The sequence below is a fragment of the Ammospiza caudacuta genome, chromosome 4 (assembly GCF_027887145.1).
Source record: "Ammospiza caudacuta isolate bAmmCau1 chromosome 4, bAmmCau1.pri, whole genome shotgun sequence".
Taxonomy (NCBI): Eukaryota; Metazoa; Chordata; class Aves; order Passeriformes; family Passerellidae; genus Ammospiza; species Ammospiza caudacuta.
The window spans coordinates 5525952-5551878 of NC_080596.1; the positions used below are offsets into that span (position 1 = coordinate 5525952).

Below are 25927 nucleotides of genomic sequence, written 5' to 3' on the forward strand. Positions count from 1 at the left end.
CGGGGCCTGGGCGGGCCGTGGGCGGTGCTCGGCGGGAGCGGGGCCTGGGCGGGCCGTGGGCGGCGCTCGGCGGGAGCGGGGCCTGGGCGGGCCGTGGGCGGCGCTCGGGCGGGAGGAGCTCCCGGCGCGGGAGAGCCGAGCGGGACATGGCCGAGGCAGGGCCGCTGCCGCCCGCCGCGGTGCCCGAGGGATCGCCCGGCGTCCGACCCCGGAGGGTCCGCGGCGGGAGCGAGGGGTCGGGGTCGCCGGAGCTGCCCGGCGGCGACACGCGGGAGCTGCTGGAGGAGGTGGAGATGCAGATCGGCGACGTGAGTGCGGCGCGCTGCCCCCGGGCGGGCTCCGGGACCCCTCTGGGACGCTGCCGGTCGCCGGTGACCCCCAACCTCTCTGCCGTCCCTCCAGGCCGCCTTCTCGCTGGCGAAGATCCTGGAGGCGACGTCGGCCGTGTCGGCCCAGGTGGAGGAGCTGGCCACCAAGTGCTCGGAGAACGCCCGGTTCCTCAGGACGTGGCGGGACCTGCTCAGGGAGGGCTACGAGTCGCTGAAGCCCAGCGGGTGAGGCCGGCCCGGCCCGCGCTGCGGCGGGGCGCTCCTCGACCGCCGCCTCAGGGACCCCACGTGGAGCTTTGTTTTCCCCCAGAGATCTTACACAAATACCTGAGGGCTCTCGTATGGATGTTTTATGGTCATCTACCGAATAAAAAAACTTTGTTTAGGGAATCAGTTTTGACTTTTAGATTCTTCGTTGAAGCTCAAGCGATCTCTGACTCCCCTATTTTTTCCTCTCTCTTTTGTGCTAGCGTGGTAGATACAAAGTCACTATGTGTGCTACGTTCAGAACTCCTTACTGGTAGGGAAGTGGTGTCCTATGATAAAGAATTGTCAGCCCTCCTCTTTAAGACCCATCATCAGCAGAAACCCTGCCAACCCCAGAGAAACTTCAACTTCAGTTTTTTGTTACACACTTTTTTATTTTCATGTTAAGTATGGGATAATGTGACAAGTTGTGGCTTATTTATGAGCTGTAGAAAAACTCTATATCCCAAACCTTACTATTTTCAGCAGTATCGCAATGTATGTCTATAAAGCTGCAGATTATTTTTTGCAAGATGTTTTATTACTGCAAACAATTTTACCCAACCTTTTGCTGTAATAAAGTGCCTTATGATGAGCCCTGTATCTCTGTAGGGTAGACATTTAGCAACATTGTTTAATGATAGGCTGGATTATTTTGAACTGTAAGTAAAAGCTTCTATTAGTTAGAATAGAATCTGTGACATTTATTCTCCCAGCCCTGGGGAAGCAGGGAGCTTTTTCAGTGTTTGGTTTTTTATCTTTGCCTTAAGCAGTGGCTAGTTTGATAGTCTAGAGCTTACTGTTAATACAACCTTTTGGTCTGAAGGATGGCTGATCTGTAATAAATAGCTTCCCTGACACTCCTTTACCTTAACCAGGCACTGTGGAAAAAAGGAATGCTGAGGTGCAAGGGCAGGCTGCAGGAGAATGTGACTCTGCCATGACTTATTAGCAGGCCTTGTTTTTACTTATAGGACTTTGAGAAAGACCCACTGTAGCTTGCTTACCAAAACAATAAAGAAGTTGCAAAATTATGAAGTATTGACTGTTATTGTGTTATTGATAGAAACAAAGGTGACAGTGAATATAACCATAATCCTGTGTAGTGAAAAACAGGTAGTGGTAAGGTCAGGCATCCTTGCACATCTCACCAAAGGCAGTTGCAGCCCTTGAGAGAGCTTGACCCATGAGTAAGGAACTTCCATTGAATTAAGTTCTAATTGTCCTAGTTAAAGACAATCCATGTGGCAGGATTTTGCTCAGGTGTTTTTAACCCCAACAACCCAAAATGTTGCTGAACAGCTTGGAAAAGAAGTCGTTTTGTTTAGCAGATAATATTTTATTTCAGTAGAACATACAGTAGTGGAAACAAGATGCTTAACAATCTTCAGTTTCCAATCAAAAGATAATCCAAAGTTCTGTAAACAGTTGAAGTGTGAGCCACACTTTTTCAAAATTTTACTTCTTATACCGCTAAGAAGTTAAGTGCAAACATTGGAAGTATCTTTTAACTTAATTTTAAATAGTTTCAAATCAATACAAAAAAGAAGTTGTTTTTACCTTTTTGGGCTTCTAGGCCATCAGACTGAATACGGTACTGAAAGAAGAAGGGAAGTTGTAATACTTCATAATAGAAAACATTCTCTTCATTAAGAATGTGTGAAGGAACTGCCTCTAGGGGATTGATTCAGATGGGATATTTTTTATTTTACCCTGTAATTCTGGGAAGTAAAATAATGCTTCAAAAAGTGCTGAATGGCTGTGGTCTTTAAATTACTTCAACTGTAATGCATCCAGTCATGTACAAAGTGATTAAAATGTACATGTCATGACACTTATTAAGACTGATAATTTTCTATTTGACCATCTCCCTTGTACATAGAGAGACATCTAAAGACTGGTATTTGTTGAAGTCTGCAAGCTGTAGTGAGCTACTTTTGGTAGCCTGTTAAGAAAAGTGAGGGAAAGACCAGCAGCAAGGTGCTGGGATACTCAGTCCAGTCTTTCCAGAGTAAGAAGGGAGAAACTGCCACTAGTTAAAGCTGGGGGACTCACTTGGGGAAAAAGAAAAACCAACCAAACAAACCAAACCCCTTATTTTTATTTTTTTCTTCACCACAGTTCTGGTTCTGCTTGAATTAGAATCTTAAAGATCATCTAGTCCCAGCCTCTCCCTGCCATGGGCAGGGACAGCTCCCAGTAGACCAGGCTGATCAAGGCCTTGTCCAACCTGGCAACTGCCTTAGAACTATCATTACCACTTCACTATTGCCTTTACATGAGTTAAATAGTCTGTAAATTTATAAAAGGAATATAATTTTCACTTGTTTGGCTTTGACAAAAATAGTTAACTGACCTAATTATGAAATTTGAATGTTTTTCTTACAGCTATTGCTCCTTAAAGCTTTTAAGAGATGATGCAGCCTAAATAGAGCCAGTCAGAAACTTTGAGAAGAGAATACATTTCTTAATGAGGAAACCTTTAACTGTTAAAAAATCACCTGTTGAAATGGGAACTTACAAAAAGAAAAAAAAAAAATACACACACACACTCACACACACATACACACACTTCCCCATAAATAGATGACTTTCAAACAATCTGCTTTCAGGGTGAGATGTTTTAAATGACAATTCATGCTTTTTCCACACTCTTGGCTTCTGGAAGAAAAAAATCCCCAAATATCTGATTTCTCATTCTGATCTAGGATGAGCTGTCGAAATGTCAGGTGCTGCTGTGAGATGGTGAAATGCCAGTTCTACCTGCAAACAGACACCCGGCTCCCTCTCCTTCCCGCAGTGGTTCAGGTGAGTGCTGATGTCACACCTCCCCATTTCCCTCGTGGCTGTAAAGCAGCAAGCCCTCGGATGTGACACTAACAGTGCCGATGTCACCGTGAGGACTCAAACGTCATTACGTGTAGGAATTCAGTCTTGTTGACTGTGTAGTCACTGAAGCATCAGAAGAGTCTGTACAAAGCACAGGCTTCGTAACCTTTGGCGTGATTTCATGCATCGGCCACATCTCTACCCAAATGAATGATGGACCGTATGGTTTCTGGCTGCCTTTACCTCTTTTGGATCTTCTCTGCCTGTAGTTGTACCAAACCTGGTGAATCATTTCTTTGAAAGGTCGTGTAGTCAAAGTGTAGAGAAGAGGATTCAGAGCACTATTTATTGGCAGTATAAAAATCACCACCCAAGAAGTTATGGTACCTTAGGGAGGGAAAAAGAGAGGCAGCTGTAATATGCACCCCAGTGTTTGCATTCTTTAGTTAGCATAAGCACTTGATGCCAATGCAGCATAGCTTGTTGGTGAGAGGGGGAGATCATGTGCTCTTAGGCTCAGCTCCTGGCACAACAGGTGCTTTTCTTTTTCTTCTTTCTGTTACACTTGCACTGCTTCTTATCTCCCTCTGTTTTCAGTACTCCCTGCAAAAGCTGACATTTATTATTCTCCCAGCAGTTCCATTTATCCCTCTTTTCTATGCCACAGCTCCCTATCTGCCCTGACAGACTTCTTGTTCTGGCTGAGCCCCTTTTTTTTGCCCCAAAGCCTTTTTTCTCTGCTTTGCTCCTTATCTCTTCCTGTGATCTCCATTCCCCATCCTCTTCCCAGGACTGATAACATGCAGTCCGAATCATGCCCCTGATGTTCTGTCCTGCAAAACTATGCTCCATTCCCTGTATCCCCTCAGAGCCTGGTTTTCTCTTCTGCACCAGGACTTCTCCATTCCTCTTCCTGAAAAAGAGCATTGTATACATCTTCCTAATTTCCTTCTTTTCCTGTTGGTAAGAGTTTCTGTGTTCACTGTCTGCCTATGTCAGTCTGTGCACCTTTACAACATCCCTTTGTCGTCCTTTAGTGTTTGGGAGATAAGTTACCTGAGGAGCAGGTGGATAAAGGACAGGATTAAAGTGCTGAAAGATGCTAGTGGGTGCCCTCCCTTGTGTAGTTTGATTTATAAAATTGTTACAGAACTGTTCCAAGAGGCATAAAAACCTTAATTGACTCTCTTCTTCCCGGACTCCTCTCCATGCCCCTCTCCACATTTACAACTTTGTTGCAATATCGAGACATTCCTGTTGACACCCATCAGATTGGCTACAATTTTGGACACAAGCAGGTGCTTAGTTCTAAAACTGTCACATTGTATCACCAACACAAAGCAAATGCTATCAAAGGAGGTTTACAATTTGTATCAATTTGAACAGCTAGCTGTCACGTCTTTAGTCTCACAAATTGAGTAATCTTTAATCTGGTTCATCTATCACAGGACACCAATTTGCTGAACCCAAGATCACCCTGTGATTCAGCCAGATTTCTTCAAGGTTTCTTGACCTATAGTACGCCTGCTTCTACTTTTGAAAATATTTTCTTTCAAATATCATAGGTGGTTTGAGAGCTTCTTGAAGAACAATTTAAAAATATTTGAAATAACTGAATATTTAACATAATCAGTGTAACTTCCAGACATTTGAGATGCAAGCCCAAACTTTGAAAATTTCAACTCCCAACCCTCCTGGTCAGCGCATAAGGCAAAATCATCTGAGCTAAAACATTTTCTTGCCAATGTAATATTGTGACATACATCTGTACACTGAGTCTGAATCCGCTGTTGCTGATTGTTCTGTTCATGCTCACATGTCCTTTCTAACAGGGTTAACAAGCCCCACACGAAGAGGCTTTTTTCTGGCATCTACTGGTATTGCAAAGAGAAGGAAAAAATGAAAGTGCAATTTTAGTCTTTTAGGTTACACTATTTTTACATGGGAATATATTCACAGCATGAAGAAGATAAGCAGATCTTTATATGACTTAATGATTTGAGCTATAAATACTAGCTTGTAAAATAAAATAATTTTTTCAGAATAAGTTACGTTATTAAATCAAGATAGAAAACACTATATTGTCCTAAGACATTTAGGCAACAGAAACAGCAGAAGTCCTAAGATAAGAAAAGCCAATGGAACTCAGTCGTGATTTTCAAATATATTTGTACACTTTATAGATATTATATGCAGATAGACTTGAATGATTTGAATTTTGGAGATTTTTGTGTAACTCAAAGGGGGCTGATCTTTCATTATTATAGTAATAAAGTTTAATCAAACAACAAAACTATATTGTTCATTATATTGTGTGTAAATATATATATAGATAGATAGAGAACATTAAGTTAATTTCAGCAACATAGGTCATTTCATTAAATTATTTTTCTTCTGAAGTAGTAGGAACATTTCATGCAGGCACTGTTGAAACAGCCTCAAAAAAGAAAGGACATACCTGGTATTTCTACTCGAAGTAAAGAAAGGAGTTTCAAAATAAAAATAGGTATCCAACATAGTGCATCAGTAAATACAATGAAGAAAAAACGTTTAGCAAGGATCATCTCTTTTTTAATATGATTCCGAATTTCAGTAGCCATAATAGCTGTCTGGTGAACACTGTAGAACATACTCCCATAGGAAAACACAATGATGACAAAAGCTGCCAAGTTTACACCTGTTTAAAAGTTAAAATTAATTATACCTTAAAAGAATAATTGCAATTCTACATCACCTATTTGCATTCTGGATAATAAAAAAGAATATTTCATCTAAACTGCTAGTCCCATGGAATTAAGTGGCCAGAAAATCTGAGTCTGTTCTCATCCTGAAGAGTGAATTTTTGTCTCTACTCAGGTATTCATTTTATTCACTGATAACTGGCAAAAGATTGCCATCTGATTAAAACTAAATAGTTCTTCTCTAGCCTTACCATTGCTCTACTTCCCTAACATAGTCTATTAATTCAAGAACATAATGAACAATAATTTCTTTCTACTTTCTCATCCCTTCATGCATTTTAAGATAAGTAGGCACACATCTAACACAGTAAAGTATTTATATTGGAAATAGTCCTTAAATGCTTGCTGGAGCATCTAAATCCAAGGAGGTGTGAACATCACAGCTATCTTAATTGTTTGAAAACTTGGTTCCTTTGCAGCTCTAGTAATACATAAATAAGAAAAGCAACTTACCTAAGAAAATCACAACAGAATAAATCTGACTTCCTGAACTTTCTGATTGTTCTGAGTGAAGAGGAAAACAGACGCCATTGGTGCCATAGTAGTTCCTGAAAAATTCCTTATTGCTCAGTGGGATAAAAGCAACAGCAAACCCGATTATCCAGATAAGAACCAAAATGGAAATTGTCCTGCATTTTCTGGGCTTCAAACACCTAAAAGGATAAACTATGCAGATGTATTTTTCCAAAGTCAGATAAGTCAAGAGTAAGACTGACACCTCTGTAGACAGAATAGCCAGCGATCCAACCAATTGACAGTGGATACTGTCCATCCACAACTGAGCGTGCTTGTTGTATTCTCCACGATATTTAAGATCAAAAGCTCCAATCACAAATAAATATATCCCCATCAGACAGTCAGCACCTGTGGGCACAGTGCTTAACATCATTATTTACACATCTGAATTTCCCATTCTCTCTGTACATGTATCTTGGAAAACAGACACACACACACATACACACATAAATAAATATGTAAGTATCTACTTACAAGTAAGCTACTACACAGTTATAGATATAAAATAGATATTAGATATCAAATCAATATTACATCTGGAATAGTACTATGAATTACAATTATATAATGAATTACAATTAATTCATTGTAATTACTTAATTATAGTAATTACTTAGTAATTAAGTAATTATGTTACTTTTTCCTTTTTTTGTTTTCCTTTTCATTTGGTCTGACAGTTCATGTTTCATACTTGTTTCCATTTTTTAAAGCTCTGGTAAAATTGTTTTGCAGGTAGAAAAATATACAGCCTTATTTATAGAAATATTCTTGCAACCCTTTTTTATTAGGTGTTATTTCTTTATTTATGTCTATATTAACATTTGGCTTAAGAGATAATTTTCTTTGAGTAGGCCATCGCTGCTGAATTCAAGGTTATTTTTTCCACCTTTTGCTAGTTCAAAGTTCATGTGCATAGTCTTCTAAGACTAGTAAGGGGAGATGACCTGTCAACACAGAGCTGAAGTCTTCATGGGTATTTTGCTAAAAATTTTGCATAGTATTCAGATTGTTTCATGGGAAAAACAAAGTTTCAAAGTCACCAGCATGCTGCATTTAGAAATGTTGCAATAATTTTAGACAATGTTGACAGCTACCTCTCAAAATGCGTCTAATTGCATTTGTGCAATACTTATCGACTCTTCTGTGTTGAGAGACTCAGGATTGCAGTGATTGTATTGCCAAGTACTTAATCAATAAACTTGTCGTGCTTTCAGGATTAAAATAAAAAAAATCACCCCAATTTCTAATATTGGGGAGTTAGGACAAATTAATTTTCTATATTTGCATAAGCAATCTTTTGTTTGTACAAAGAGTAGAATATTTGAACACAGTAATTGCATGCAGAAATCACTACTTACTGAGGAATGCATAGTAAAATATAGGGGTTTGGGCATTTGAAATATTGGAATTTTATTTCTTCTTGCTGAAAAAAGTGGGAATTTGACAGAATTCCCACGGCATGAAAATCAAACACGAAACCTTCGGAATGTCCCAGCTGGCAAAGGCAGCATTTAACAAGACCTCTTGGTATATAAACCACAACATTTTGTGTTTTCATTTGCAAGGTCACAAAAGCAGAGTTAATCCAATGCTGGAAATACATCACTATACCATAATAACAAATATCATACACACTACAAGCAGACTAAAAAGATATTGTAGATATGGAGTACTCACAGCAGAGAGACATGATGGAGATGGCATGCAGCTTGTTCTCTGATCTGATGTAAGGCCTCATGCAGATAACAAAAATGTTCCCAAAGCAGGTAATGGCAGATACAACCCAGACAAACACTCTCTGTATGATGCTAGCTAAAAGATTCTCGAGGGAGGAAATGCCATCAGTGTTGGGCTTGCAGCTGCGCACGTGAGGAGCATACCCACAGTACTGGAATTTCTTAAAATATCTGGTTGTGAGAAACAGATGAGAGATCATTCTAGATTGGTTGTCAGAATACCAAAATTATCTAGTAACTACTCAGAAAACATATTCTGAAAGAAGAAAAGTAAATAAAAAATGGTCAGAATTTGACAACTGCTAACGTGCTGCTTTTCAAACATCTTTTGAAAAGATGTTTTCAATTATCCAGTATTCTGTAATTGTAAAATTCAGGCCAAAGAAAGCAAACTTTCTAAAATAATCTACTTACATGTGGGAAAGGTTTCTCAAGGGACTGAACATTCTCCTCTGGATGTTTGCAATTTCAATGCCCTCCAAGCTGCTGTAAAAATACATTCTCAGTAAAAGGCCATAGAAACTCGGTGGCAAAACCCCAAATTTTATGAGCATTGAGTTGTGATTTTATGATAATAGGAAAGTAAAGAAGAACTTTACTCCATCTAATCTGTCAACCCTTTGTAACCTGACCAAAAAGTCCTTGTAAAATCTGGAGTGGAACAAAAAGGAAATGCAAATAATTTTAATAAACTCACTGTTCTTCCAGATTCATGAAGAAAACTCTTAGTGCTGCACTTAGTCATGAGAATTAATGAATGTCTGATTAATATGTCGCCCTTTCAAAGTACTATTCTACTGATGTTCTTTCATCATCTCTGGGGAAATAAAATCTTGTTCTAGTAATATTTTTACACACCTCTTCTCTCTTTTGTCCCAGGGACTGCTTTACTAGACAAACAAACCAACCCAAGAACTCAGTCTCTTCTTTTTGTCAAAACCAGCAGGAAGCTGGGACACAGAACACAGCATGTAAGAAAAAATGCTGGCTTTTTTGTGACACACAGGTGGGATTCCTTATTTTAAATTTTATACCTATATATATGAAAGCAGTAATATTTTTTCCCCTGCAGTGCTAGATCAATAAAATTTAACTCTGTAAGATGTTCTTTTAGAACTTCAGGTTCTGTATCCTTCCAGTCCCTCCTATTCCCTGGTTACATGTGCACCTGATCAAGGGTCTTTGGTTCTCCTTGTGGGGAGCCTTAATTGGATTTATTGTTCAAAGATTTGAATGTAATATTCCTGTGCGTTCTGAATTCATCTGGGCAAAAATGGAGAACTGGTTAGTTGATGTGCCTTGGTGGGCAGTTTTGCTGGCAGATGTGAGAAAGTCCCAACAAGGAATTGTGCCACTTCTATTTAAGTGCTGCAATGAATCCTAGGGAGTGCTTTCCCCGACTATTTCCACTATTTCAAACAGATAAAGAGGGAACTGGTGTCCTATAAACTGCCAAAACACAGTTGTCTGTTGATCTGTCTCAAGATTTAATAGTTTTTTTAACTAAAACAGGATGAAGGCCATGATCACTGATTTGTATGAGTTCTTTGGTGTTAAATAATAGATAAAATGATAAAATCATGCTGTAGCTTGACTGTTAAGGAGATAATTGTTTATTATTTTCTGTGCTCAGTTCCTTATTTTCATAACACTTATAGATTTAGTATTTTCAGTTCATTAGCCTTTTACCAAATTTAGTTGAATTTGGCCAGGGGATTCCAGTCACTGTGAGGAAGCTGGTTTGATCAACAAAGGTATGTGTAGTGCTGGCTACAGCTCACACATAATCACATCAGGCCAAACCATGAACTCCTACTGCACTGCTGTCCAAGAAAACCTCTGGTTTTTAATCTCCACAACCATTGCTAGTAGGGTTTGTTGCAATAGGACAAGGGGTAATGGTTTTAAATTAAAAAAGGTCAATTTAGACCAGATATTAGGAAAAAATTCTTTATGAATAGGTGGTGAAACACTGGAGTAAGTGGCCTAGAAAGGTGGGAGATACCCCCTGCCTGGGGACATTCCTGGTCAGGCTGGACAGAGCTCTGAGCAACCTGACCTAGTTGAAGATGTCCCTGCTCATTGCACGGGAGTTGAACTAGAGGACATTTAATGGTCACTTCCAGAACAAACTTTTCTGTGATTTTGAAGTGATGTCTGACAAGAACCAATGCTGTGCTACATACCAAGTCGGTTACTTCAGAGCCGAAGTGACCAGTGAAGAGGTACTTAAATCTACTGCAGGATCATTTCAGAGTTGCAAGATTGTTGCTGCACTCTCTCAGAGTTTTAGAAAGAGCTCTGCTGGCAGAATTCAAGTTAGAGCTACTGTATTAGTGCACTTGCAAAACTCCTCCTAAACTCCTCAGGGGCAATTTCTTACAAAACATATTCTGGATCATGTTTGCCTGAGGGAGATGTGCAAATCACAAAGAAAATATAGCTAAAATATAAAAACTTGATACTTACAGGGATTTGAGTTTAATTAGAAAATCAAACTGGTCTATTTGTATTTTCTTGATGGGGTTGTAAGAAAGGTTCCTGTAAACACAACAAAAATAACTTTGGCCACATTCCTTACAGCTTGTTCTAAAAATAAAGTCAATCTACTTTTAAATTCTGATATCATGTTAGGTGTTTCCATGAAATTATTAATTTCTTATGATGTAGCTAGCATAGCTCATCTTGTATGGACTAACAAGATCTAGAAAAAGGTAGAATTTGAACATGCTGTCTTTTGGGACATGAAAATGCACATCTTTGACAAAATTATTCTGGACAAAATGCTATATAAAATTGCTTTTGGTGTGTTTTTTAGGCAGAGCTTAAATGATGCATACAAACAAATGTACTCTTTTTTGACACATATGACTGAAAGCATCATATCAAATGAGGAATGTACAGTTACGTATAATAATAAACAAGAATCCTTACAGTTGTGAAAGCTCCTTTAGTTCCTTAAATATATATGGAGGAAGTGATTCAATCTTGTTACTACCCAAATCTCTGCAGAAACACACAGATCACAGTAAGTTCTTACTACACACAGTAATTTTACTGAATAGTTTTGCAGTTTCAATATACACAATTTTATTTGTCAAATAGGATATAATTTATTCTATAGGTTATCTGAAATCTGGACTATAAAAGAATGATGTTAAAACACGGTGGGAAGCTAGAGCTATCAGATCTTGCTTTGTCTCATTAGTTCAGATATACTGTTAGATGCATAATTTATTGTTATGTTATTTCCATTGAAAAGAAAGTAAAATACCATTAGTTTGACTTGCAGAAGCTTACAAATTAATTAAACATATTGTTTCATGATGGGAATGTATCCACATGGGCTAAACTGCATTTATTTCTACCTTTCATCTTACTTTCACTGTGCAGAAATCCTAATAAAAGAGGAATAAAGGTCTCAGTCCAACCAAAACTGTCAAACTGGCCTAAAAGACACTGAAGGCACACATGCACCTAGATTGTAATGATAAAAGGATAATTAATATTATTATATTCAGGGAACATAATGTGAGAAAAGCCCCAATATGATTGGTACAGATGATGTATTTTATTGATTATTTCTTTCCTGTTAAATATATCTTTAAAATATAGCCTAAGGAAGGATGTCATCTCCAGAGCATGTATGAAATAGAATTTATGATGAATGATATTCATATTATAAATCACAAAACTGTGATTTATACAAATAAGAGAAGAAATCTACTCACAATTCATCTAACATCTGGAGAGAAGAAAAGCTGTTTTCATTTAGGGAACTGATTTTATTTCGTCTCATCACCCTGAAAGAATAAAACAAACTTATGTTTCTTCTTCTTGGTGTCTATTTAATTTTGAATATAAGATTTTATAAACTTTAAAAGTTCTCTGTTCTCTGCATCTTCAAATATTTGCTCAATTCAGTTAACAAGCTAATTGCATCTAGAAGTTTGCCATTTTATCATTTGGTAAATAACTTTTCTTTTTGCCTATACATGCATGTACTTCTACATATATATATGTACACATACACACACGTGCATCCATGGAAGGCTGATGCAAATTGCCTGAGGGCAGGAAGAATATTAAGTGGGCTGAAAGACTTGTGACCTAATCCTGTCTCAGACACAGGTACACGGTTGTGAAATTTTTCATTCACCCTTGTTTCATCTGCCACTGAGCTTAGAAAGCCAAGAACATGGGTACTGGAGAAGGGCTAAGAATTGAAAGTGACAGCATGGAGCCTACTGATCTACCAAAAAGTAGAAGGGATTTTCTGAAGATGGTTACATCATCACTGAAGAAACTTTGGAGAAAATTCTAAAATTGACGAGGCAGTCAACCCACCAGCCAATCAAAATAACCAACAAGCTATGAATTTTTTCTGTTTGCTAGTTCTCATCATGAGATCTTTGACTCCAATACAAAGGACATAATGAAAATTTCTGAATCTTAGTATCACCTAAAGTCTCTTCAATGAAATATTTTTATATATTTCAATGCTGAACTTCGCTGTAAAATATAAACAGTGGATATTCTGTGTGGTGCTCACTTCAAACCAAACATTTTAATTTAATATCCTCAAGAGATGAATAACCACCATACTCAGGAAACTTTTCTATTAGCTGTAATGAACCACTTGACTGTTCAGCATAAGCACATCTCACTCTGGCTAGCCAGCATATGCAATTACTTACAGTACAGTTAGAGTGCTGCAGGACATGAAAGTGGCATTTTTCACGTGATGGATATGGTTGCCTTCAAGGTCTCTGGGATACAAAATAACCCCATCAGTCACTGAAAATAAACTCAGGCACTTATTCTAAGTTAATTGAAGAAAACTACTACCAGAATTTGACTACACAGAAGAGAGTGGGAGGCAGACATGTAACACTTCTGCACACTCAACTGATGACTTCAGGCCATCAGCCCTGCAGTGACCCAGCGGGCACTCTGCAAGATCCAGCTCCCCATAAGAAAAAGTGGTGTGGAACTGCCATACAAAGACAACAAAATAATATTTTCCCACTAAAATAAGGTAGACTTACAGCCAGTTTAATCTTGGCATATATTGGCACAGAGGTTTGTCAGGCAAACGAGCAAGGGAATTATTCATCATCTCTCTGAAAAAAAAAAAAAAAAAAGAGGATTAGTACAGCTGGTTATATTTGCACAGTTACATCATAGAAAAATGCATGTCTCTTGTGCACTTCTGAAAAAAAAAATACAATTTTGAATAATTTTGAAATTTCTTTAATGTTCACGTATTTTCTCTGTGGCATTCTGTGCAGCAATATTTTATCCTTAGCTTGCTAATGTCCAGGTAAAGGAAAGATGTTCACTCCACATCACTGCTATTGAAATGAAATATAGAAACCCCGTACAAACTCAGTCAGAACGTGTAACTTCTATGGGTGATGGAGGAAGTGGGATGTGGGGGGAGGTTTCCCTCTGGCATGCAGGGGAGGACGTTCCCTCATCTTTCAGGCTGGAGAGGGCAGTGGCAGATCACAGACAGGGTCTTGGGGAGGGGGGTCAGGCTGCCACCAGGGCAGGGACTATGGCATTCCTCCTGTCCCAGCACGGCTGTGGAGGACACCTGGAGCCCAGTGCTGCAGCTGCCTCGGCCCTGCCCTCTCAGTGACACCTTTTGTCACTTTCCTCACCCTTCTCCCTATACTTTTCCAGACATTCCATGTCCCCTGCTGCCAAAATCCTCCCACTCTAGCACATTTTGCCTGGGGTAAGGGAAAGCTGCAGGGGTACTGCCAGCACCCTGAGGTGAGCAAGCATAGTTGGTCTAAAAAGGTTTTTATATCTGTATGCCCTTCTTATTCTGTTCTTTTAAATAGCACCTTTTTTCTCTTGTTTCATACTTACAGAAGAATAAGGGATTTGAGTCCATAGAATGTTAATGGATAGATCCGATTTATCCTGTTGTTTTCAATTATCCTATAAATTACAGCAAAATATGTATCAGATTGATAATTGACTGCAGTCTTAAATTGAAGAGATAATAAAAGTTAACAAGCTTTGTAGTGAATTTCTTCAAAAGTCCAGTCAAACTACTTATAAAAATGAACACACTATTCCTTGATGGTTTAACATATTAATTTCCTTTCAGAAAAAATTAATTAAAAAAAGTAACTTGGGGAAAATAATTTCTTTCAACTTAGAAAAATGTGTTTTCTTTTGAGGCTTTTAAATCCTTTGATCAAGACACTTTGATAGGATTCTCTGTAAAAACAAAGCAGCCCAACTTAACATTATTCTGTGGCAATCCAACAGTCCCAAACAGGCAGGAGAATGTAAGACAGTATTTGCTTATTTTTAATAAATTATTCAAAATCTCTCTGAAAAGCAGTAATGAGCCAATATTTCAGGTAATTTTGTGTGGACATTTTAAGCACTATTTACAGGAAAAGACCTGCCCAAAAAATATCTGTCTACTGTTTTATGGTACCTAGGTTACTTGCTACATTCTTTTGTAACGAGCAATTACTAATAAACATTTTTTGCCATTGTTGAAAGTTATCAGTCATTGAAGTCATTAAGGCTCAAGAGCTATTTTCTGCTCTCACCAAAGCCAATTGCATTTTTACCTTACACAGTGTAACAGGAGTTCCTTAGTTATTAGCTAGTCCAAAGTAATGCTATGCACAAAAATGAAAGCAATAAAAATATTTAACTATGTATAAAAATTAATTGGTTATTGAGTAAATAAATATACAAATAGAAAAACAACATACAGCCATTCAAGTCTGTGAAGGTCTGCAAAGACAAAAGGCTCCAAACTCGTTAACTTGTTGTTGCTCAGATATCTAAAACAAGACCAACCAAAGACGAATGAATGGAATGATTATTTAGCAGCAAACACATGCAAATGAGTTTTAAGATTATTTTTCCTTGATAATATGCCAGAATACTCCTATTTTTAAAATATTTTTTATTTTACCTTGGTAATTTTCATGCCATTGCTTGAGAGCAAAACAGGACTCTCTCTAGTGAGGATTTTAAGAGCAACAGTGTACAGCACTTTGTCTTATCTATAAGAAAGTACAGCCAGCTAAATATTTTCATATTTTAGACCCTTTCCAGTTTCCTTCTGTGGAGTGATTTCTTCCATGAAAGTTTCCAGGATCCCATTCAGCCTTTGCTAAGGATATTAGTCATAAATGTAGATACCAGAATAATGGAAAAAGAAAAGCTGAAAATGAATGGGGAGGGGTACTATTAATGGTCTGGGAATATAATAACAGCAGCTGTAATAACAGATATTCAGCCTCACTTGTGTGATGGAAACAATAAGAGGTACAGCTTTGTAAAACTTTCCTTCTGAAAACATTGCAGTAAAAGTTCTGAACCAAACAGTGCAATTTATGTGTTGTATCTTTCACTGAGCATTTCCCTTAAAAGTTAGAAACACTTTTCAACAAGTTGTTGCAAAATAAAGAAAAAAAATGTTCCTTTCATCACCTATACTGGTTACTTTGAATTGCATTTGTAAACCAAAACACTGTGTTAAAGAATTTTCACCCATCACAAGCTCTCACTTTCATTTTACTCTTTCTTCATTCCCTTTGGCTTTCTGCAGTGTAACTACCATACTGTCTCCTTCTTCCATCCTGAGGATTTGGGGAATAGAATCAAACTATGGAGCCAGCTTTTCTTTTCAAAATACTGTCCTGCCAGATAAACTTGCACAGTGACCTCCTTATCTGTCTTTGCTTTCTCAATTCAATCATTGGATTAAAGTTTTGGACCACTTTGCAAGTTCCTAATATGTAATCAGGGAGAGAGAGATTCTCAGAACTCTGCCTGCCACTTTTTACTTCAGTATTCTAAAAGCAATACTTACAGTTTTGTCAAGTTGTATAAGCCTTTGAAAGCACGTTCAGATATGGCTCTGATTTTATTATTCTGAAGATACCTAAGAAGATACAAACCCAAAACAATTTATTCTCTAAACAAGTGAAGTTAAAGTGAACATAAGTAACCAATTAAAATCTCTCAGCTAAACTGAATGCACATTTGATAATTTAAAAGAAGCTGTTATATTTGTTACACCTTGAATTTGTCAATGACCATTTCATAGCTATAGCTGGAAAGATTTCAAGGTTGTTTTTAAAGAAATTCACACAAAGAGCAAAATTACAAAAACCATTCCAATGGATGCTTGCTTTGATAAAATCAACAGTGTAGTGGTGCTTTGAAATCTGCTTGATTGGGTTCTAGCCTTGCAGGGCTCACCTGTGTGATCTCTGTAGTTACCAAGATCTCTGCTGAAACCAAAATTTTGCACAGTAAATGTAAAAAAAAGATTTTTTTGAATTTTTTTGTGGTATTAGAGAATTCTCAAAATATTGTGTTAGTAAGATAATATATTTAAAAATATCCAGCAAAATTTATTGATCTCCTGTAAACTAAAGATACTATTAAAAAAATTCTGTATTTCTTTATCTACTTTGATGAAGTAATGAATTGAAAAATATCAACTGCAAATGCTAATTTTTTTTCAAATAACTTAAAGGCATTATAACATTATTCTCTGAATAATATTTAAACATAGGTACTTTAAATAAAATTCCACCTAATGAAGCATGTAGATGCATTTCTGCTGGAAAGCAGTAAGGAATTGGACATTGGTTTTACAAAATGGGTTTCTGCCAAACACTGCTCAAGATCTATTGGAAAATGTAAAATTATCAATCAGAAGGGTGTGAAGTTGATATTAGAATCAAATTTTTTATGCATATATAGATAGGTATGGATTTATTTATTTATTTTAGTGAAAACTTACCTTTCAGGAATTTAAGGGACATAATGGGAGTTAACTTTCAGAACACAAGATGGTGCTGCAGCGTAGCACAGTTCCCGTGAAAGAACACTTCGAATAGGCTACATAGAAGCCCTACTCCACACTTCTGCATTTAATTTTTATTTCACTACTTCTATATAAAGAAAAATTGTTTAAGGCTATGATTTTTGAATGGTATGTATGTTACACACTGGAAAACATAACACAGTATTATGTTGCCATAATAATTTGACTTTTTGGGCATTATCAAATCAACACTAGACATAATTAGGAGTGAAACCATGTGCCATGGGAATGAACTTTCCATGATAATGGGAAGTTTTGTTTCCAAACTTTTTGCCAGAATAAATCAATCAACTTACTTTAATTTGATTTGGTATATTTATTATAAATGTAGCATCCTTCCGACAAAATTAAAATTTAGTATTTTTCTGGTATAAACCAGTCTATAAACATAAACCATTGAATATGCAGAAATTATGACCTTGCAAAAAGACAGATGTCAAATCAAGGTACTTGAGCCAAACAGGACACATGTGAGGTACCAAAAGGTGAGACAAACCAGACTTTTCATACTTAAATGTTAAGCTCCATGTGTGTTCATATGGAAGGAAAGGAGGAATATTTAAGACACCAGGTAGGTATTTTATGTTATAGCACTCCCTTACAGATTTTTAAGATCTTGGTATTTCTTGAAAACATCAGCAGAAAGTTTCTTCAGCAGATTCCTCTGAAGAGACCTGTAGGAATGAATGCATACAGTAAAACTATTGTCCCAGGTTCCTACAGCACTTTTGTTATTTAATAAGGGCAGCTCTCACTCTGGCAAACAACAAAAGCAACATGAAACCATCTGAACATGCTAATTCTGTTTTTCTGTATGCTTGTATCTATTTAAACAGTAAGAAAAATATATTATAATAATAAAAAAGTCCATGTCCCCAGGAAAAACTGGCAAAATAATAGTTAAATCTAAGAATGAAAAAGATTTGAATATAAACTACAGATTTGTTTCAAACCTCAAATGCATACAGAATGTATTTCCCAGTTCATGCATCCCTATGTCCCGTCTCCACTGGGGACACTTAAGTGTCCTGTCAAGAATAAAATTCCTATAGAATGTGGTTTGATTAGAAGAGAATTTAGCCTGAAATCCAGCTGAACTCTGCTGTTTCTACAGCTAGAACTGGATCAGTATTTTTGAACTCTTTTTCGACCCTGAGCCCAGAAGCCAGTTTAAAGAGATGTTTGACATTCCACATCAGTTTTTGTTATGAAGGGTTGCAGTGTTTGAACGTGGACCCAACAAGGAGAACCTGAGCACAGGCTGGTACCAAAAGGAAAGATCCATGACCTGGATCTGTTGGGGAGCTCCTCAGGTGAGGACATGGGGTGCTGCTCCCTGCTCACCACACCTAAAACTGCTTCTCAAACAGCAATGTGCAAATCAAGACCACATCAGCCATATTCTGGTCTGTTAAAAAACAGTTTGGCTTACAAATACATATCTGCATGATGAGTCAGACCAATTAAATCCTTTTAAATAACAGCGTATTCAGAAACATCAAGTGAGATCTAAATAGATTTGCTCCAGCAGGGACTTCCACCAAGTTCAAGGTTATTGACTTTATTGACAGGAACACAGACTAGGAATATTGGCATGATCACAGAAAAAGAAACAGGTTCGATGCATTTTGTCTTAAAAGGAAGCATTTCTTTTGTAGATTTTCCTTTATCCTGAAATTGTTTGTAGCTCAAGTCACTGTTGCAAACATGAAATGATCAGTTCACAGAGTTTTTTGGTTCCTTAGTTTTTTTCTCCCCTTTTGTGTAAGGAAAATCTGTACTTAAAATATTAAGGTACTTGTCAACAGAGAGACACAGTGCTTCCCAAGCATCAGCTGATGATTATTTTAAGGCTGTAGTTGTAAAAACTTGTAGGATTGACAGTCAAACCTGAACAGAGCAAGAGACTAGGTGACTTCTCTACTTACAATATGGTTATGTTTGCAGAGACAGATGGGACAGCACGTAGTTTGGCAGCATCACAGAAAACCTCCAGGCCCTGGCAGGTGCACTCTGCTGGCACATCTCCAGCCACTGCAGGAGAGCAAGAACATGGTCAGGGCAAAGGGTGGCATGTGAGATGTGATGGCATGTGGAGAAAAGAAATAGGGTACAAAAGAACAACAAACACAAAGACAGACATAGCAGGCTCTTTTAAACACAATTAAGGCACATGTTTTTTACAAAATCGATTTAGACTTTGGAGGAATCTAACAATAAATATAAAAGGACACAAAAATTATATTACTGCTGTGAAAGAGCTTGTAAAAGCTCTTAGGCATGATATACAGGAATCTGGAATATGATTTTTTCAACAATTCTTTAGATTATTCAGCAATCTTATTGCTAGAAGGAACACAATTTCCATGGGTGAAAATAGGCCACAAATGGGTCAGGAAGTGTTTGCTCATCATAGTAGACAGAAGAATCAAAAAGTCTGTGCAAAGAGCTGTGTAAATGGAGGAGATTTGCAAATTTCATTTGATGTACAAAGAATGAACTGGGAGCAATGTTGCCTTCATTTCACTCTGAAATGTATGCCAGTTCTATGGTCTCTCCAGCAGTATCAGCATATTTAGATAAACATTTATATTGTCCTCCTAATTGGCATATGCTAATTAAAATATGTTTGACACTTTTCTTGTAGAAAATGAATCATCCTTAATGGAACTGAAATTAGCTTCAAATTAGCTTTTGTCCATTTGAGATATTATGCTGTTTAACTAAATTGAAACAGCACTAAATTTCCTGCTAAGAATATATTTGCTCTGTATTTCTTTCTAGGAATCAGCAGTAATAAAATAATATCTGTAATTTACTTACAGCACTCAGGTGTCTTTGTCTGAAATGCATACAGAGACTTCAGTTTATTGTATTTGTCCTTTGTATAATGTTTATCAAATTGCAGAGACCATCCATTGTTGTCCTCTAATAAAAAAACAAACAAAGAAACACACAACATCAACAGACCACAAATAGAAGATATCAAAATATAAATGGAAGGTAGAAATATCTTCACTTAATGTAATTGCATCAATTTTTGTCTCATTAATACACATCTTTATTCCAGAGTGTTTCACACACCATTAGAAAACTTTATACAGCTGCTTAATCTTACATGTCAAATGATGTGCGCTGCATAGAAGTGACAGCTTATTATACCTTCAATAACATTTGCTGTGACAGTCACATTGAAAAAACATAGTTGTGACTTCAGAAATTTATTTATGTAGGAGCCTAAAAATGAGAGAGAACAATATTTTCATACTTCCTTAAACATGCAGGTTTGCCACTTTGTCCAGGAAAGTTGAAATGATTACCATGACTCTGACTAGTCTGTACAGACAGGCTTCTGCACTATCACAGCCTATAATTTCTTTCCTGAAAATCTAGAAGAAGGCCAAAGGAGCACTGCTTTTCAGGAGAAGAAGGGACTGGGTGTAATGCATTCGAGTCAGAATGTTCATGTTAAGCTTAATATGCATCTTAAACAAAGCATGATTCCATATTACCCCTTTGGTCACTGTGCACAGGTGTACTGGAAATGAGTAGTTTATGGCTGTAAGAGTTAAGTGTAAGAGCAAACCTTTTAGTTCCTTCCAAAGAATGGACATTTCAAGATATAGTGGTGCTAGAAATAGCTACAGATCTGTTAGTTACTTCTTTCTTGGAAATCTGTTGTGTATCTGAGACCTGTAAATTGACTGATCAGGTAGCTACTTTCCAAACAGGCTGGGAAGGGAACTTGCCTTTAAAAACTGTGATTGGATTTTAGTTTTCTTACTTTGAGTCTGACTTTAGTTTTCTTAATTTGAGTCTGACTTCTCTTCAGCTTTTAAAGCATCTCCTCTAATGAACACACAGCAGTAGCAGAAATGCGCCTTGGGATGGCACTCACTAGCTGGTGAGCCAAAGCATCCATGACAATTGAAAGCAGCACACTTTAAGGATATATACTGCAAAACAACATTTCTATGAGAACACTTAGGATGGCTCTGCTTTGTTAGTAGAGTCTTAGATTTACCTTTATGACGTATTGGCAATAGTCTTTACCCCTTTCAATTTCACAGGTTAATAGTTTAGTTATACTTAAATACAATTCCTCATGGACATTTCTCTATAAATCTTTATATTTAACTAAGCATTATTATAATATATATAGGCTTCAAAACAGGCAGGGAGAAATAAAAAGTATTTACTTCCTTGCAAATTTTCCTACTCTAAAATGGCTCCTCATTTTTCATGCCACATTACAACTCAGTTGTTGTTTTCTCAGACAGGCAGGGAAACGACCTTGAAAGCATCTCCTGATATCTGCCTACAGATGAAGCTGGTTTTGAGAGATGCTTACCTCTTTGCTGTCTAAGCTGAAAAGGTGTGTTATAGGTACTGATTAATGATAATATGGAATATTAAGTAACTTCAGGCAAAATAGCCTTCATCTAGTTATTTGTTTGTTATGCATAAATCAAAAAGATGAAAGATTCAAAGCAAACATAAGTGCCTGTCTTCAGGAATTGCTCCAGTGAGAGAAAAGACAGACCTGATAAGACATTTAAGAACATTTTATTAACTTCCTCAAGAGCACCTTGCATCCATTAGCAGTTTTGCCATTCTAGATCATTAAGCTAATATTCAGAAACAGCCTAATGTATTTTGGACAAAATGAAAGGTATTGGCCAACCTGCTCCTGCCTGCTTTAAATGCTCAAAAGAGGATCAGTTTTAGGACTGCCTGCAGCACGGAATCTGTAATTGATGAAGTGATGAGAATAGATCCTTTGTCAAGTGGCAAGTGCATTAAAACCTACTGCCCTGTAGATGGGACCATAATGAGGTTTTCTCTACCACTGTTCCTGAATATTTAACTGGAGCACATCCATTGACTTTCATTTGTATGACTGGACTCAGCAATATGTGGGAATTCAACTTACACAGAGAAAGTAGGATTTTTAAATAGAAACTTGGGAAAAAGGTTTAAAAATGAGATTATTCTTGAAGTATAAATGATACCAAATGAATGCTTTGCAGTCAGGGATATAGTATGAAAGTACTCTTGGATTTTCTAATTCATTATTATGTTCATAGAAAGTGGATATATGAGATTTTATTCCACATTTTTGTACTTTCAAAATGCCTTGTCATGTGACAAGAAGTGACCATCACTGCATTTCACATCTGCATAGAAAAAGGATGAGAAGTGCCTCCCACACTAACAGGAATGATGGAGCAGTTTGCTACAAAAGGGAAGTTCCTCAGCATTTTTGAGGAAGTCTAGAGGCAGCTGTGTATTTTTGGGTGGCCATAAGAAAGAAGGGGAAAGACTCACAGAGAAGATGGATAATTTTGTACTAGAATCGTTCCAGCTGTTTGGTGTTTCTAGTGAGTTCATTTTAAATAACGGGCTTTTCTTATGGCATGCTTTCTACTAGAAATAAAAAGACATATCTGAATATAATAAAACTAGTTACTAAACATCCCTTGACCTCCAGAAATATATGCTTTGAGCCAAAATTTGTGTCCAAACATGGGACAGTCTCTATTTTATTCAAGTTGTTTTGTCAAATCCTGAAAGAATGCATTGTGCAAATAATTATGTTTAGTATGACCATGTGGTGAAACACTCGGTGGCAGAACTGTAAATCACTTTTTGGTCATTTAGAGTTTAGATGAAGGTTTGTGGCTTGTTTTTACCTCTTTCGAGGTGAGATTCTCCAAACACTTGAAGAAATGACTGGTAATAGTACTGGTCTTGAAATCCCAAATCTATCATTTGAGGCAGCACAGCTCAGATGAGAAATTACTTTTACCCTGAGCCAGTTCTAAAATAGATTATGTTGGCTGTGGTTCTGATAAAAAAAAGAGATCTGAGAAAATAAAGCATCATCAAATCTTCCTCTACATGGAATAAGTGAAATAAGTGGTGGCAAACTGGACTTATCTGACTGGAGATTAATATGCTCTTTCTTACTGAAAGTTTCCAATTACCACTTCTGATGGGAATGAGAAAGAGCATGTTAATCCTGACAAACTACAGATTTGAGTAATCATTTCAGTGTCAGATCCAAGAAAGTATCATCTTTTCTCAATTAAAGACATATCTCTTACTTAGTCTGGAGTTTATGATGAGGATGCTATCTGTATGACTTCCCCCTTCTCTCAGCCATGTCTTCATGGGTATTATACAGAGAAATGCTATCAGCTAAAAGCATAAACACTCTAAAGAGACACTATGTCACCCTTTGAGTTTGCTGTTGGTGGTCATAACCTTTGGACATATTTCTTTTTGTCAGTTGTTCAAATAAACTTTTTCTCGCTGCAAAGAATTATTTCAGGCTTTTCACAAAAGTATCTTTTGGTACAAGGAAGACCCATGTCCTTCAGACAAGAAGCATTTCCTTTAAAAATATTTACCAATTAAGGAATATAATTGCCCTTTCCCACAGTGTTGAGGCATCCTGATACAGCCTCATAACTTACAGCAAGACCAAAACCACACAGAGATTTCACAAAATCAAGGGCTGTGGTGCCTGGAGGGAGGGCAAAGCTGGGATGGAATTTCACTGTCTCAGTTTAAGAATCCAAGCAGAAAAAATTAAGAGCTTAGAGCTGGACACCTTATCAGTCAATTCAAAGGTAAATTACCCCAGAGCAATCTGCATGTCACTGCACACATACTGTGTCCTCTACTGTCGCTGTCATGTTTCTCTTTGCTGATTTGTGTCCGGAGATAGCTCAGGGAAGCCACTTGTAAGTTTTCTGTGCTGTTTAGGTGGCCTGGAAAGGCCCAGGGATGGCCTTGAAGAGCCCGGCGCTTCAAAGGACGAGGAGAGACTTCTGATCTTGTCTCGGTCTCGGTGTTTATTAATTGTTTATCTAAAAGATTTTCTTTCAGCCCGACAGAGGTCTGCACAGCAAGTCAGCCATGGGCACACTGCGCAAGCCCCTGGGCGGTCACTTATCTTTATACCCTAAGTTACGTGTACAATATTTATCATTTTTCCCCAATACCTTCTACCCTTATTAACCAGTGCACTTTTAGTAATAACCAATCCCAAAGTGCCACCACCACCACAGAAGATGGAGGCCAAGAAGAAGAAGAAGAAGAACAGGACACGCCCCAATTCCTCCATCTTACTTCTTTAGACCCCCCTGTACCAAAATCCTAAACCCTGTGTTTTACACTCTAGTTAACTTATCCCTTCACCATTCACCCAGTGAAACCCTCCCAGTCCTCATACAGGTGTCGTCTCCCGTATAGGATCAAAGTCCAGCCACCAGACACTTCTGGCAACATTCCAGGACTCCCGAGCCCCCCAAGGGTGGTCTCGGCCACTCTGCACCTCCATCCTGAGGTGCTGAGATCCCACACTCTACCTGCTGATTAATTGAAATCACATTTAGCTTGTCTGCTTATATGTGACAATCCAATCATAGTAAACCAGACAGTAAACACATTAATTTGCATAAGGTTTAAAGTTCTCTGGATAAACTAGATTACATACTTAATAATAAAAAGGTTTTTTTATGATTTTAGGGCAACTTAATTAAGCTAGTGCAACTTTTAGGAAAACAGGCAGGTTAAAATTTCCAGAAGATGAACATCTTCTCAATGTTTAATCTTTATTCCTTTGAAACATGTGCATAGATTTCTAGTTTTATAACAATACTTTTAATCTATATAAATTTTTCTGATTTTATATTCCGTTTTGCTTGAAGTGTATTACATTTTTAAAATTAAAATAATCTAACAGCATGAATACATCTATAGAACCTTTAGTTGCTTGAAAGTTCCTTTGACAGTAAGCCTCTACAGTGGAGACCAGGAGAGACATAAGTCTAATGAAATGCAAGTTCCTCTTAATTACCGACAATATTTGAAAATCACAGTAGCAAAACTGATTAAAAACCCTCAAAATTGCAGCAAAGCTATTCCATGTGCTGATACTTGCACATCAGAGTAAACTTTATTGTTTTGGTGCCACGTACTGTGGATGGATGGCAATGAAAATAAAATTTGGCCGTTACAAAAAATTTCCATGTGAAGCTTGAAAGTTCTACGTTTTGCCAGGCATTTGATACATTTTGAGTATACTATTGACTGTCAAATATTTACTTTATGCTTCACAAACAGAATTTGCTATCTAGGCTCAAAACTGAATAGTACCTCATACATTCAATCCTGTATTTTAAGTATGATGGTGAAAATGCCATGCCAGGAAAACAGAAGAACAACTATAACATTATTCATTACTAGTATTAATTTGGAATATAAAAACATCAAGGTCTTCTGCAATGTGCTGAGACGAAACTGAAATTTCTCATCCCTTATGGGCAATCTTGTAATATTAAAACATATATCTTTTGTATAGATGTTTTGAAATACCCCATAGAAATTTAGATTTCTGCTATGGAAATCTAGAAGATGATTAATTGAACCTACAGAACTGGAATAATTCTGTGTACAATTATAGACCTTCAAAGAAGCACATAGAAATCAGCATTACACTATACAGGTTGTTAGTATGTTTATCCTTTTGAGTTTTTATTGGTCCCTTTTAAAAAAAGAGCTGCTCTGTAGTAACTTATTTCTTTAGGCAACTGGTGACTGTGTGGCACACAGTAACAGATGAGGTCTGTGTTTTTA

At 37.4% G+C, this 25927-nt stretch overlaps 2 protein-coding genes across 2 annotated transcripts in view; one reads left to right on the plus strand and one right to left on the minus strand.

Moving 5' to 3' along the window:
• The first annotated feature begins 138 nt into the window (after positions 1-138).
• On the plus strand, positions 139-1553 carry C4H4orf46 (chromosome 4 C4orf46 homolog). The gene is made up of 2 exons (XM_058804189.1): positions 139-308; positions 403-1553. Exons 1-2 carry the CDS (start codon positions 147-149, stop codon positions 556-558), a joined length of 318 nt encoding a protein of 105 aa, XP_058660172.1. The 5' UTR covers positions 139-146; the 3' UTR covers positions 559-1553.
• A 1936-nt stretch (positions 1554-3489) lies between these two features.
• The window catches only part of RXFP1 (relaxin family peptide receptor 1), a 50275-nt gene continuing 27837 nt past the window's right edge, over positions 3490-25927 (minus strand). Inside the window, exons 4-19 of the mRNA XM_058803771.1 lie at positions 20105-20209; positions 19210-19315; positions 17884-17955; positions 16256-16327; positions 15147-15218; positions 14278-14349; positions 13446-13520; positions 13095-13166; positions 12129-12200; positions 11332-11403; positions 10867-10938; positions 8812-8883; positions 8339-8568; positions 6599-7009; positions 5863-6081; positions 3490-3791 (exon numbers count right to left, since the gene is read on the minus strand). Of these exons, the coding sequence (XP_058659754.1) occupies positions 3490-3791; positions 5863-6081; positions 6599-7009; positions 8339-8568; positions 8812-8883; positions 10867-10938; positions 11332-11403; positions 12129-12200; positions 13095-13166; positions 13446-13520; positions 14278-14349; positions 15147-15218; positions 16256-16327; positions 17884-17955; positions 19210-19315; positions 20105-20209 (2096 nt within the window). The remainder of the gene's footprint in view (positions 3792-5862; positions 6082-6598; positions 7010-8338; positions 8569-8811; positions 8884-10866; positions 10939-11331; positions 11404-12128; positions 12201-13094; positions 13167-13445; positions 13521-14277; positions 14350-15146; positions 15219-16255; positions 16328-17883; positions 17956-19209; positions 19316-20104; positions 20210-25927) is intronic.

Bases quoted from the DNA above. Each gene is read 5' to 3' on its own strand.
- C4H4orf46 (XM_058804189.1), top strand. From the start codon at position 147: ATGGCCGAGGCAGGGCCGCTGCCGCCCGCCGCGGTGCCCGAGGGATCG. The intron at 309-402 runs GTGAGTGCGGCG...CCGTCCCTCCAG, and splicing joins TGGAGATGCAGATCGGCGAC to GCCGCCTTCTCGCTGGCGAA.